At 41.9% G+C, this 15,593-nt stretch overlaps 1 protein-coding gene across 4 annotated transcripts in view; it reads right to left on the bottom strand.

Annotated features, from left to right (window-relative positions):
- Positions 1-15,593, bottom strand: part of epha5 (EPH receptor A5) — a 116,056-nt gene that overhangs the window by 11,783 nt on the left and 88,680 nt on the right. For all 4 annotated transcript variants that reach the window (XM_086054509.1, XM_086054508.1, XM_086054510.1 and 1 more), the window contains 10 exons: positions 10,204-10,328; positions 9,255-9,344; positions 8,294-8,363; positions 8,002-8,104; positions 3,848-3,915; positions 2,285-2,410; positions 1,856-2,041; positions 1,672-1,733; positions 494-561; positions 250-391 (listed from right to left, as the gene is read on the bottom strand). In XM_086054509.1, coding sequence (XP_085910635.1) covers positions 250-391; positions 494-561; positions 1,672-1,733; positions 1,856-2,041; positions 2,285-2,410; positions 3,848-3,915; positions 8,002-8,104; positions 8,294-8,363; positions 9,255-9,344; positions 10,204-10,328 — 1,040 coding nt within the window. The remainder of the gene's footprint in view (positions 1-249; positions 392-493; positions 562-1,671; positions 1,734-1,855; positions 2,042-2,284; positions 2,411-3,847; positions 3,916-8,001; positions 8,105-8,293; positions 8,364-9,254; positions 9,345-10,203; positions 10,329-15,593) is intronic.

Genomic DNA, 15,593 nt, shown 5'->3' with positions numbered 1-15,593 from the left:
CTTTAGAGGTTCCACTGTATCATCTAGATGTCCCTCGTTTTCGCTTCCTCATTCAACCGCAGACAATGTCCGTCTTTCGGCATTTCATTGCTATGATTTATATGTGTTTTATTATTTATTGTAAATGGAGTAGTTGGTCAACTTTTAAATGTCACCTTGGGCTCTGGGACAAGCAATTTCTTTTATGTGAAAATGAAAACAAACTGCCAGACGCAAGCCGGCTTCCCAAATAAAAATGCACAGCCTTACCCGCGTGGTGTAAGCGGCCTCAGGGTCGTCCTCCAGAACGCGGGACAGGCCAAAATCAGACACTTTGCACACAAGGTTACTGTTGACCAGGATGTTGCGAGCTGCCAGATCGCGGTGGACGTAGCCCATGTCAGACAAGTACCTGCGTTCATTGGTGAAAAGGAGAGGGCGGGCTTTTAGAAGCTAGCCACGGGGATTTCTTATCGATATACAATGGCGTGTGCGCACGGGCATGCGTTTGTACCTCATGCCGGATGCAATGCCACGCAGCATACCAACCAGCTGGATGACAGTGAACTGGCCATCATTTTTCTGGAGGCAACGCAGGAAAATGAATGTTGGTACAGACATAAACTCATCACGGTAACTTGTGTGATCGATTTTTATTGTACTTCATGTCTTCTTTACACTACCATTTACTCCCTACCAGACTCCCCTTCCAACAGGAGGAGGGAAAATGGAATATATAAAATATTGCAGATTTCACTGTTGGGTCCGATGGGGTTTCGGTTTGACTTTCCGTCACTTTTACGGCTACTCTCCCCCCCGCCCGCCCAAAAAAAAAACATCGACAGCATCCCACTTACAAATTAAATTAAATGTTAAGCCTGATGTATGCGTATGAGCATCGCTTACTGCATTGTCAAAATGGTGCAACAACTAATCCAGAAGCCTGGCAGTGTCATTTATACTGTCCTCAGTACAGCAGCCATCCATGTAATTACTTGACAGGCTTTACTGAGCTGCTCTGCCTGCTGCTCCACCTCACTTTGGCACTCACGGGCGTCCTGCAAGCACTTTCCACTGACCGCATCTCACAACATCCTGAAGAATTTAGTATACATGCATTCATATACGGTATACATGCATACATATACGGTATATATATATATATATATATATATATATATGAACCTGAAGAGTAGTGTGGAGCGAGAACATTCGCATCCGAATGTTGAGACAGATTGAACATAATTCCAGTTCACAGTCGTTGCCAATCACGTGACGTTGATGTTTGCACCAAGTAGGTACATTTCGGTTTGAATGTCTGAAGTTAATGACGCATTTAGCTGGAATAATAAAAGCTAATTGGGTGTATTGTCATTCCGCGTTGATCCGCTTTGCCAACAACTGTGGCGCAGCGTTCAACAAAAATCCCCACATTTTTATTTCTTTCTTTCTCTTTTCACATCCAGAGGGGTAAACACTTCCCCACTTTGCCAACAATTATCCATTCACTGATTACTTCACACTTTCAGTCGGTTGTTTGCAATATTACCGGCTCGCTTGTTATTATTCATCCCCATCACCGATATTTAGCGGAATATTTACCGCTGCCCAATTTGTTTATCACAATCAACTTGTCCATCATGTCCATCTTCCATATTCTATTCCTTTAGTTCACAAACTTATTGTACCTACCTTCAGGAATGTGTCCAATGATCCGTTCTCCATGTATTCAGTGATGATCATCACCGGTTTGCCTGAGAAGGACAAAAACGCTCATCCAATTCCAAACCATTTATCATATGTTGAATTCGTCAATTATTCGGGCCATCCCTACTATCAATGAAACACAAGCTTTAGTAAATACGATGACACTCACTCTTGGTGACCACGCCTTCCAGGCGAATGATGTTGGGATGGTTAAACTGCCCCATGATTGACGCCTCCCACAGGAAGTCACGTCTCTGATGCTCCGTGTATCCCGCTTTCAATGTCTTGATGGCGACCTGCATCTCCCTTTTCCCAGGCAACCTTAGTGGTCCGCTGCACACCTCACCAAACTCCCCTGAGGCACACAGACAGAGCTTCTTTACACGCCAGCCCACCTTGACCTGCAAACATCTTCTTCAATGGTACCAGAAGTGAAAAAAAAAATGTTGACTTTTTACGATTTTTCTTACATTTTTGGAACGCAAACTGTTTTCGCAGCCACCTACAGGTGCATCGATCTCATTGGCTGTATTGCCATGGAGTCAAAGTAGTGTCTGGACATATTGGAAAACAAATGTATAACAATTATACAACTTACCAGCGCCAATGATCCTTTCAATGGAGATGAACGACACGTCGATCTCTTGGGCAAATTCATGCACAGCCTGGTTAGGGTCTTCATAGGTGAGGGGGTCAATGTAGGTACGCACGCCAGGGAACTTAACTGCGGACACACGTGCCGCATCATTAGAATTCCGAAACGACTAATACAATAAACCATTCACTCGCAGCAATCTCACGTATTAGCAAATTTTTCTGTGGAACTCAACGGAAACTATTTACTGAAATGCCCGGCTCCTACTCGTCGCCATTTTAGTGGAGTAGCAGCTAGCGTTGGCCACCAGCTGATCGCCGGTCGACTTGACAGCAAACAGAAAAAATTGGACACTTTTGTGGTTTAATGGTAATTAACAGATGATCACCTAGTAATAGCTAGCTGCTTAGCCAAACCAAAGGTAACAAAAATAAAGACCTGCACTGTAAAGTATGAATAAGTAAGTCAAAAAAACGTAATAAGATAGATAATAGGAAAGTAGTAATTGGCATCCTTGCACCTCTGGAACTGAAATCAAATCATCTGTAAGCCTTCTATTTTCAATGGTAATATCGTGAGATGAATTTGAAATGACACTACAATGTTTTTAGATAATACTTTGGGTATACAAGAAATTTATAAACGTGCCTATTATTCTGATTTTTTTTTTTTTTTGCGGCAAGTCTTGATCCCTAACCCTCAGCAATAGCGAGGGTTCACATGCTGTCCGTCTCTAATGAAACTTTTGTCTCCCAGTGTGACGGCAACACACACGGCACCATGGCAATCTCGGTCAACCCTGATTGCAACAGACGGGGTGAGGAACAGAATGCCAAAATGTTGCCAAATATATGAAGCTGTCAAGACGGCTAAATGATCATCGCTATGTTTGGACTCGGCCAGTATGCCAACAATGAAAAGCCCTCAGGATCTGTGACTGTCGTGTCGCACAGACACACACGGTCAGGCCGTCGGGGGTAAAGTAACCCGGACCAACGTGACCATTGTTTGAACCCAGAGGCGAGTGGTGCCCAATACGTTTATTTGTTTTACCCAATTGCTAGCTTGTGCATTTAATATAAGCGTTACGCGACAGAGACAACTTGGCTTGGGGTGTTCGGGGGGGTCTAATGTAACGTAAGCATACCGTTCAGCCTGTTGTTGCCTCTATTCTGTTTTTATTTTAAATTGTTATGTTCTTGGTGTTGGATTTGATCAAATTTCCCCCCAAAAAGCGCCTTATACTCCAGTGCGACTTATATATCGTCGATGTCATGTGAAAAACACTTATCTCCATTTTTTTTTTCATTTTCTAATTTTTACATGAATGGCGTTTCAGCGTTGCAGACATCGCATTAATGCGAACATTAAAAACGATTCCAAAATTGGAGACAAGTGGTTTTCACAGGATAGCGATTTATATCGATGTTTTTTCCTACTTTATTATACATTTTATGGCTGGTGGGACTTGTACTCCGGGGCGACTTATAGTCCGGAAAATACGGTAAATGAAATTCAAAATTCCACATTTTTCATTTTCAGTGACAAAACACAAGGTGTGCTTACTGTGACCATTATGAAAGTGCATTTTCTCCTCTTCGGGATCTTGCTTTGCTTTGCTGTAGCCACATCGCCTAGGAAAGAGAAGACATTATTATTATAGTCATGTTTGTTTTTTTTTTTATTCTTATTGCTCTGTAACTAAGCGTGATTCAATATTTACCTCCTAGAATTAAACCGCAAACTGGACGGAAAGGTATGCGTTCTATGGTCGAACATACAGTCGGTTGAAGGGCAGCACGGTGTTTTCGGGATTTAGCATGTCGTGGCCAAATGTTTTCTTTGCAAATGTTATGCATGAGCAAGTTGCTATCATCGTCATATTTTCTGTGTATCCCCAAACCCTCCCACGCGTGCACATTTGTGCCAGCCCAAACAATTTCTCTACGTCAATATTTACACATCCGAGCCATCAGATACAATCAGATCACCTAAATTAAACAAAGAAGATTAATTTTGTACTTTTAATGCCACGGGCGCATATACGCACATGGACGCATACGGTACGCCGCAAAGCGAGCGGACACTCCAATTATTGTAATGCCAACTAACCAGCTGTAATTGGATCCAATCAGGCAAATTATTGTGTCTGCCAAAAATGTTCAACATGGACCAAGAACAGGAGCTTCTTCCCGGCTGATGAAACTTGACATTTGCTTTTTTGCCCAATAGGTTGAGTAACGGCACCTTTTATGTCGTGGAAATCATAAAGATATGCAGGATATAGTTGGAGGAATAGACTTTTTTCTACAACCACACTTTAGTGTATAATTTCTCATACACGAAGCAGCAATTTCGAACGCGTTTTTTGTTGTTCCATGAAAGACAAAACCAAACATTTGTAAGTAGATTTGTTGTTGTTTGAACAATCCCTATAAATAGTTGGGATAGTCTCCAACTCACTCTGTCATGAGTTCAAGTGAAATAGAAAATGGATGGCTCAGTGTTTTTCATGCAGATAATTACTGTAACCATAGGCGTGTCTAGCCCATTTTTGGGGGTGCAGAAGCACCCCTAAAATAAATCCAAGTACCCTTAAAATTTGAGAAAAAATTTTTATTTACCGTATGCCTTTTTTTTTTTAACAAGGTTACATAAGTGTTAAAATCATACAGTACTTTGTATGAACGTAATGCTGCATCAACAAAAGAACACTACCCCCCCCTGAACTTTATTTATTTATTTTTCTAGCTACGAAACGTTACAGGTGGTCAAACTACTCTCCTCCTTTTGAAATTGCAACGAGTGAATATGCGCACTTTTGGCATGCTCATGTGTTAATATTAAAGCGAAGGTGCTACCGGCCAGCTGATAGACTGGATAACCATTAACATTCCAAATCCTATTTTGTGTGTGTGTGTGTGTGTGCGTGCGTGTGTGTTTGGTGTCTGCCTGGGGGTGTCTAGTTTTCCGGATCTGTTGAGTCAAGGGATTTGAGCGCGCCCGCTGCCCAGCGGCCGCTCGGCCTTCAGACTTCCTGTATGGGGATGTGCGGGGTGTATGTGTTTGCATGTTAAGTCATGTGGACATGCATCACTGCGTATAAGTGTGTCTACACATGTGTGCCCCGTTTCTATGTCAACGGATGTGCGTTAGCGGTCTGGACAGTTAAGATGGGGAGGGGTGGCCTGGGGCTTACAGTAGATGGGGGGGCTGTGCGGCCCAAATTCAACAGTGAACATTTTTTCCGGTCTGCATTTTTTTTCCCCTTTGCCACACACGCACCATCCTTGAACATTTTATATACTGATATATTATAGATCATCGCTACATGCATAGTTCACATATTTTGCAAAAATAACACAGGCTCTGCTAGATCAGAGCGGAAATGACATTTTTTGAATGTATTGTATGGTACAGTGTATGTTTTCAAGCCCAGAAACGTTATTTTAGTGTGTAGATGTTTAGGATGGACATTTAACTCATTCACTGTCAGACATTTTCAGACCCTCTTTTACCCTAACGTTTGAAAGAAAAAAAAAAAAAAAAAAATGTCTTCTTTCTAAAGTTCTTGGGATTGAATGGCTGGACTGTGAAAAGACAAGTACATTCGTCAATGGCAGTGAATGAGTTAAAAAAAAAAGAAATCCTTGAATTAGCTGCCATTCTTTACCTTTTTACATGAATATTACGTCATCATAGTATTGCAGGATGAGAAAGGATACACGGCCTAAAACTTAGAGCTTAACACCTTTGAGGCAAAAGCAATATGGAATAAAATATAGCAATTCTGAGTTGATGTCTGTGCCCCGTCTTTGACTGAACTTCGCAGGCATCAAGGCTGGCCAGTGACAGCATAAAAGCGAGCAAAATGCTGCCATTGTTTCAAGACTTTTGACACCTCCAAAATAATTGCTGGCCAAAAATTGCAATTTTTTTTTTTTTTTTCTACTTTTTTTTTTTTTTTACGATGCCCATCCCTTGTAGGTACAGCATGTCGGGCACGCTCTCGGATAGACACAAGACGCTGGCGGAAAACCGTGAGGCTCAGCATATTGTAGAACAAGGATCAATGATATTCATGAGTCCAAGCTCTGACAGTAAAGCATTGTGACCACGGCAGCTGCTCTACTTGACCTCCGCGGTGGATGCGGCTGAGGGCTGCAGGTTGTGGGCTGTGATACTGATGGATGTGTCGGCTGCATTGCGTACGCTCTTTACTGACCCTTTCTATAAACAACAAAACAACGTAAGTTTGATATTCCTGATGTGAATCCCCGACTCGGATGGAATGAGATGAGGGAGGGCTCGCAAAAGTAGCGGAAGAGCAACCAACGCAGGCTGTCGTAACAACTTCAGGCCACAAATGGGACCTACTACAATGACCTGAATGTAATCAGGTCAGTGATTTCCCATTCAACCACATATAGTTGAGATACAACAACGCAGGTAAATCCACTGGGAAGCATTATTTTTGCTTAACTACCTGCTCAATCAGTCGCTGGAGCATATTATCAAAGCAAATAATCTGTTTTAAGGACCATAGATGCCCTTACAGCTCAACTGTTTGGCAGACCATGTTTTTGAAGGTATGATTTGACAACGCATTTTTCTTTTTTTTCAAACTCAAATCAAGGTGTGGTGTTGCGCCCTATGCAGATGAGATGAAGATAGAAATAGTCACTATGCACTATGACAAACACGACTTGTATTTTTTGGGGGGGCTAAAACAGTCATTTGGGTTGGAATGTTAGTTAGCACTAGGGATAGACCGATTATCGGCCGGGCTGAATATTTAGTATTTTATATATCGATTATTCGATATTTGACATTTTGCTGAATATCAGCATCGGCCTTTTTTAAAAATCCGATAACAGAACATTAAAATTGGATAAACCTCGCGGAATTATTATTATTATTTTTTTTTTTTTTACTTAACGTTCTAAGATGTGCCTGGGAACTCCATGCACTTTTTGTTTTAAATAAAGCGAAGTGAAACATTAACATTTCAGTATAGTGGCATTTTGTAAAACTCTACTATAGAAAACTTTAAGGAGAAATTTATTTGTTGAAGTTTTCATTTAATTTTATAAAACGTGCTGCCCCATTTTTTGTTCGATTTTTAAAACAAAGATGTCTATTTCCCAAGATAAAAAGCAAAAAAACGTTAACATGTTGCAAATATGAAAAGCTATTTAATAAACATGATTAAAGGCTTTTCAATAAAGTGTTGGGGTTTGTATTGATAAAAATGTGTACAGAAATATTTTCCTTTTTACTGCAAATTAACATCAGCTTCAAATATCGGTTAGCGGCCTCCTTGATTACTAATAATCGGTATCGGCCCTGAAAAAACTATATATAATCATGATTAGATTAAAACATAATAATTACTATACCTTTAGTCCTGTAAACTCTTATTTTTTTGTTCCAAATGCGGGAAAGCCAATTTTCACATTAGCAAAACTAACAATATTTTTGTCCAATAGCCCTACTTCAAATTGCACCCAAGTTTGTTGCCTTGAAAGTTTGAGTTCACCCAACTTTTTTATTTAAAAAAATAATAATTTTAACAGTGCGGTAATATTTCACATTTTCTGCAATATTTCTAAGCAATGACACAACAAAAAAACCAAAAAAAAAAACTAATGCAAAACAGGAGACTCAAACAGTGCCAACCATGTGTGTTCAGACTACAACTTCATTTTGGCTGGGCTTACCGTCCGCTAAGTAGAAATCCAGCCACCACTGCCAGGAGGACAAGCGCCAACGTGATGGCCACTGCTACTATGGAAGCCTGGGCACGTTCGCTGGTCGCTGTTACTGCCAACGGAGAGAGATAAAAACAGGACTCCATATACAAACATATCCACTTGGACCGTGCTACTGATACAGCTTTCAAGAACAGAACGCAGTCAAGTATAGGTGTGAGTTTTTTTTTTTCTATTGCCACGCTTGCCCACTCGCGCTTACTCTCTCACTCCCTCATCCAACAGTTCTCTGTGAACTCACAGTAAGGGCTCGTCTGGAATTCAAAACGGCGGCTAAAAGCGCCATAGCCTGCAGACGTCCTGGCTCGCACCTGTAATCAACAAGGTAAAGATATCAACATTGAATTATCTCAAGCGAGCGGTACTTAATATACAAAACTACCTGAAGACTTTCTAGCAGTTTTACGTAACATTCAGTCATAATTATTTCAGTTGTGTTTGTATTCAAAATATCATGTACGTGTTTCCGAGAAAGCGAACAGTGGAGAGTCTCTGTTGTGAAAATACAACCGTACTGTCAATGGACGGGGTCAACCGTTTTATTTCTGGACCGATAAAAAAAAAAAAAAAAAAGCGCAGAACATGAGGCGCCTTAAAACGTTGTTTTCCGATAAGAATACCGGATGTCATAGTTTTTCCGTTGCATCACGTTGGTTTACGTTTATGCTCATGGGTCGATGGCAGGGTGTACCCGACATTTTTTGTTTTGTTTTGTGATTGTCCAGTCAAGCGGAACTGAGTACAGAAAATGATTATTTTCGTTTTTTGAACATTTTGGGTTGACTTACCTTTTAAAATATTCCCTAAACATTTTTTAAAACCTTTAACGATGACGAGAGTTATAAACCCTGTGAAGGGCTGACTTACATTTCTAATATTTCTTACGGGGAAAATGAAGATAAAGTGTGAAGAAATTGATCAGCCTCCTGGAACAGATTGTCCACTGTCAGCTTCCGATATTGAATTCTACTGAGAACACGCTGACTAGAACCATTTCCAAATATCTTTGGGCTGACTTTATTGGTCCAACACAATATTATTTCTGAGCGACCATTTGTTTGAGTTATGTGTCACTTTGAATAAGCAAAATCTTCGCAAGTGCTTGTTCGCCTCGCGTATATTCCCTGATGTTTCTTTTCCGTGTCATCTCATTATCACGAATCGATCGATGGCTTCATGGATTTTCTGAGCCTGTGTCCGACCTGGAAGATGTAGACTGAAGAGGGTTTTAGGCTTTCCACCACCATCTCCGTTTCCCTGGATTTTATTATCGTGTAGCTGGAGTCCTGCTCCTGTTGGAAGAGAAAGATTTTCAGACATCCATCTTGTGCGACTTGCATTTTTGGGCCTTTTTTTTTTTTTTTGATTGCACTCCATAGGATTTGTTCGAGTGTGTGTTACGCCCGCTTGTAAGGATCAGTTTCCCAAGTGTAACCTCATCAGGTTTAAACAAGGCTAAATTCCCACTCCATTAGACAGAAACCATTAGCTAACCACTGACCACAAACCCTGCTTTGCCCCCCTCTCTCTTTCTCCGCTATACCTTTATTGTGACCTTCCCAGAAAAGAATGCTTACAAGGATGAAAGGGAGAGACGAGGAAGGGCAGAGGATCACTGAACTGAGCCCAAGCATCAAATTGCTCTCTTTAACAATGTCCACCTTAAAAACAGCTTTGGGAACGTGAACGTTATTATCACAAGGTGCCATTTAAGTGTGAAAACATCAGCAAAATGATGGTAGTGCACACACTGTAAAGAAAGCTGCTGGGGCGAAGCAAATAAAGTCAACGGTGACGGGGGGGGGGGGGGGGGGGGGGGGGCTTGCTTTCGCAAACCGGATAATGTTCTGGACAAATGGCAGTGCAAATATCAGCAAATAATGAAATAGCAAAGAAAAAAAAAAAAAAAAGACTGGACATCATCATATCGTCGCTGTCCATTTTTTTTCCCCATTTTCGTATTTTTACGTGAATGGTGTTTCCGCGTTTCAGACGTCGCATTAACGTGAACATGAAAAATGTTTCCAAATTTGTTTTTCACAGGACGGCGCCGATATGTACAATTGCGCAGGTGTACCTAATGAAGTGGCCATGCAGTGAGTGCATGTCGAATGGCGAGCATGCGTGCAAAATGAAATTTTCTAGCAATACCTTCTCAAAATACTTGATTTCATATTCCAGGATGATGCCATTGGGTCGGTCCGGTTCTGGCCAGGAAAGCGCGATGCTGCTCTTGCCAACGTGACCTTTTCTCACCACACTCACGGGGGAAGGTGCTGCAAACGTAGACGTACGATTAAAAGCCCGCAACAACAGAGCTGACATCCGACAGGGATTTTTCACGGCACTTCATCCTTAGTTAATCGTAGGCATAGAAAGTATCGCAAAGCCTCAACATTGCTATGCTGAGATCATTTCAAGACCGTGAAGATCATTCCAACCAATTGTGCTCCATTACGATGAATATGTGTCCATTTGACTCGATTCATCCATCATGCCCCCCCCCCCCCCCCACTTTTCGTATTAAAGCTACTTTAGGGATGCTCGATTGTTTTCATCTCGCTGAGCTGTTACAGCCAATGAGAGGATTTCTAGGCCAAGTCGGCTCAGCTACAATTTTGGCATTGAGATGCTTGAGTGCCTAATTAAACTATCCAGTTAAATCTTCGGCAATTCAATCAATGCTGGCAGAGGAGAAGGCGAGTTGAACTGCGACTCCGTCAATCTGTCGCAGTGCTGAGGGAGCCGCAACACTGCACAATATTATGAGCGCTATTAGCGGGCTACTTCCTGGTTCATGTAGGGTGATGTGAGAACATCGAAAGGCGAACAGTTGAGAATTTGAGGTTAGGGGAAACTTTACATGCATATGTAAAGCTGCACAAAACTGGACGTTGAACCGCTGTCACGAACAATGTCAAGGGCCGCTCGATAATGAAAAAAAAATACTCATAATGATTATTTGGGTCATGATTGAAATCACGATTATTCAAACGATCATTTATTTTTTGCTGCAAAACTAGAAAATGTTGAAACGTAAAAAAATATAAAGGCAAATAAATGTAAGAAAGTTCCTTTTTGACCTAACACAATTTATGAAATTAATTAAAAATTAAAAAAAAAAAAAAAAGTGTAACTGTATAAATTCAAGTATTTCCTTGCGTAAACAAACAGCGCCTTGGATATAAACGGATATTAATAATCGCTTTTTTTTTTTTTTCGATTGCGCCAATTTTGTCATCGTGGGGGAACAACATTTAAAAGCATGCTTACACACCTATGCATGCTTTAAACAGCCTCAAGTTGCATGTGGATTTGCACTCATTTCCATTTGAACACCGCTTTTGAGGTAATTCAAGTGAGCTGGCTCGCATGAGTCCGCATCCATCATTGAGCCATCCTGTTGTAACCTGAGCTGTTGGCCCATCTCTCACAGGGACAGTTGGCGAATCGACGACACAAGAGGCTTTTAACCAGGCAAAATGCTCCCTCTGGCAACGTCTACACTGTGTGTGTGAGACACCAAACAACGTTTAGGTTTCAATATTCTCAGCAGAACTCTACCGGGAATAAATCATCGCTACAAACACGGTAACTGTATCCTGAGGAGATGGCTTCACAAAAGTCCTATCGGCAACATCTTAAAAGCCTGAAACCAAAAACCGACACACATGCGCACACTCTGCTTTTAAACACCGCGAAGGCTTGGCTGTCAGCATGACAGAGTGGCTTCATTTTCTCCGGCAGATTAACTGGTAATAATGCACCAAAAGTACATTTAAATTCTCCAAAAATGGGTACATTATATATTTAGACCTTAGGAATGGGGTTCCATATGAAAGCAGTAAATATCAAATATCATTTCAATGAATAGTTTACGTCCTAAAAGAGACCAATTTCAATTATTTTATTCTCAACTATAAAAATGCATTGACAGACTGACTGACTCACTGGACAGTTAAGAATGCGGGGGAAAAAAAAAAAAAAAAATCATAGGTATCCCCCTACCTACTCTTGGGGACTTTTACACTGCAAGAACCAAAACAAGCGAGGACAAAAATCGATGAATGATCTGATATGGACGTGAGAGACGAGTGTGACAGTTGTGACAGGACATGCGATATTTGAAAATGTGTCAATAGACTCCCCCCAAAAACACTTTTCTTAACACCAGAAGTAATAGCAGGGCGTTCCGTTTCTCATGCGCGTTGCGATTTTGTTAAATCACAAAATCACTCATGAGCATGGACAAGGAGTTTTGCAACAAGCTGTGGTAATTTAACTTCGCCTAAAGTTGCAATCCACCTTTGACTAAAAGCTTGAAGACACGGTGGCAGCTGCCTACTTGACAAGTTGAAGTACCGCCGCCTTACAGCATTATCATCACTGAAAATAGACAGAATCACTTTTGCTCTGCAGCTTTAAAAAAAATAATAAATAAAAAAAATCAATACAGACCCTCAAACATCTAACTATGGTTTATAAGTACACTGAGAGAAATATCAGCAACATTATCGGTGGAACAAAAGTGTGAGAAAAAGAGATAACCTTTCACAAGAGTAGATTTCATCTTGTTTTCTTGCAACTTAACCTGCTCTATTTCATACCAATCTTTTGCTTTATAGCATCTGCCATGCAACACTCCCAGACTAACAAGATACCAGGACACTTCTACTCACCGAGGTATATTCATAAAAGCAATCCAAAAAAAAAAAATGAGATAAGTGTTCAGAATGAGCAAGGCCAGAATGGAACGCACAAAGCGACGCACTCCACAAACGTTGATTTTCATAACAGAATTAGATCAAGATGTCAAATGAAAAGAACGGCAATTGGTATTCACTTGCTCCGTGAAGTCCGCAGTGCCATGTCGGTTCTGCATAAAGGATCGTGTTTAATGTTCTCCTTATAAGATAACCGTTTTGGTTTTTTTTTCAGAACCCCAAAATTCAGAAATGTTGAAAACTACTTAGAGGTTTGTGTTAAGTTTCAGATAAAATCTGAATCCATCTACGGTAAATCAGCAATTGGAGTAGCTCGATCATTAAAGGCCGTACCTCACCTGCGAGGGTGGCGAATTTCGGTTTATACGATCAGGCCTCGTAAAACATCGCAAACATATTGGCATATCGTTTTTCTTATTGCAAACCATTTTTCTTGTCACGGGTCAATTTTGAACACGTTCAAAATCTCCTTGCGAATCCATTGTTTGGCTAACCGTGGTAGCAACCTTGTCAGTCATTGTTGACCGAAAATAAAATCACAGTTGCTCCGGGCTCAAAAACAACCAATCACGCCTCACCCGTTTTCTGAAGCTGAGCCATGATTGGTTGTTTTCCTGAGCCCTGAGCAACTGTGATGTCATTTTTGCAAGTGACAAAATGGCTGTGATAGCAATAACGGGTGGATTTTGCTGCCTAACTCATATCCCACAAACGCAATATCAATCACAATGCCGTGTCTAGACTAGTGGAAGGCGCACCGAACACATTATCGTACCGAACATTTTTCGGTTGACTCCCCCCCCTGAAAACATTCGCTAATTGTCGCATTGACACCTACTTTTCGTCAGAAAAGTTAGCGATTCCAACATCCGCTACCCTTGCAAGCCTTGACGGCTTAGTGAGATACGGCCTGAAGGACTTCGCCTGGGAATTTGACGGTTGTGGGTTTGAGCAAAGGATGGGCAAGATTAAGTGTCAACAAGCTGCTTATGTTCAAGTCTCTCCTCCCGCCTCCGTCTTTGTTTTGTCTTTCCTCTGCCTAGAACTTTCCTCCATCATTTCCAATCCGCCAGTTCGTCTGATCGACATATGCTGCTCCCGCGCGCTCTGTAACGCGGCCTCTCCTGAGTCCCGCCTGCCCCTCACCACCAGCGGCCTCATCCGCGCTCGCACCGACCACTTCATTATTCAGCGGGGCTTTACGGGGACACCGTGAAACCACCTCTTTATCCGACCCCTTATCAAGTATGACGCTTCCCACACTTCACACTGCAGATCCACGCTTCCTCTCCCCGTCAGGGCTTGTCTCCCGTTGCCCTTCTGCCCGCTGCTTCAAAAACGCACACACGTGCGACGCAGACGCTCGCAGGGCCGATCACAGTCATCACTGAGCAATTGCATACAGGAGATTCTCGGCTATGAAGAAAACGGGCTCAGGATTGGTTCGAGTGCAGCGGCAAAGAGGACCGAGGAAGCTTTTGTTAGGGCGGAGAACGCCCGTGTGGAATGATGGCTGTTGGGAGGCAACATCTGGCAAAGTTGGCAGCTGCTTTGCGGCTCTGGTAAATAACAAAGCCGTCAGACTTAATCAAGCCATTGAGCACAACTCTGTCAGGGAATTAACACTCCTTGCACTGTATTGAACTGCCTTTGGGGGCATGCTAATACCTTCGCTCATTGACTGTATGCAACCTGCTGTCACTAAATAACACAATCTTACTTCCTGTCCATCTGTTTGGGAAAAAAAAAAAAAAAAAAAAAATCCCAATTAACCACTTGGCCACTATCCCGATCCAGATGACAACTTGAAGACATTTCCAAGATGGCCTATGGATACAACTAACAATGATGTGATTTACTTTTAATGATTTAAAGGGGGTGGATGACTTGTCCTTTAAATGTTCTGAACTTCTGCCTGGAAGAGTTGCGCCATGGTTGAGCTCTCCTTGAATGTAAGTCAACATCACACAGCTGACATCATGTACTGTTCTTTTTAATCGCAACTGGTTGAGACCGAACCGCAATTTCTGGTGCAACCAAAGAGGTGCAAAACGTTTTTTTTTTTTCCCCCTCAAGAAGCAATTCATCACCTGTCAAACCGACACAATTAAGCAAATTCGTAATAATCCATGAATCAGTTCTCACGCCCAAATCCCGCGCCATATTGTACACGTCTCGGTAAAAAGGGTTGCTTTAACCCAAATGGATTAACAAATGATACTTGACGGCCATTAGCAGAAGAAAATGAAATCCGAAGGCCAATCTGTCCTTTACGGGCCAGATTTGACTCACCGGTTGCAAACATTGACTTGAACAAGTGAACAAGTGTAATTTAACCAATGTAATTGCACCCATGGCCAAGGAGCAGAGATTTTGCCTGTCATATGTAATCGAATGTAATCCCTAATCTCCAATTGGCTCACTCTAATCCCGCTACAACTCCGATGAACTCAAAGTGAGCCCTGCAGTCTGGTGTAATCCCCTCAGACTGCTGACAGTCACAGTGACGGCGGGGTTAGAGGTCCGTCGGTTCTCTCGACTGTCAGACGACCATCTGTCTCTTCTTTCCCTCAGCGAGCGACCATCTCGGTCGTCCACACCCGTGCGCCGCCATCACAAATTCCTCCCATTCCACGATAGCATGTAAACCATCTGTCAATAGTCTCGGAATGATCTCAATTCATCCGCTAAACGCTAAATTCCATCATCCTCTGATCTTGCCGTTTCATCGCAAACAAATACGACAAAACCACGCAAGCACAATTTACTTGTTAACGCGGAAAATTGGCCTCCCAAGCAGATGCCGTCAGAATTTTC

The sequence above is a fragment of the Filicampus tigris genome, chromosome 15 (assembly GCF_054856515.1).
Source record: "Filicampus tigris isolate MCC_2025a chromosome 15, RoL_Ftig_1.0, whole genome shotgun sequence".
Taxonomy (NCBI): Eukaryota; Metazoa; Chordata; class Actinopteri; order Syngnathiformes; family Syngnathidae; genus Filicampus; species Filicampus tigris.
This window is presented reverse-complemented; position numbering and strand designations above follow the sequence as displayed.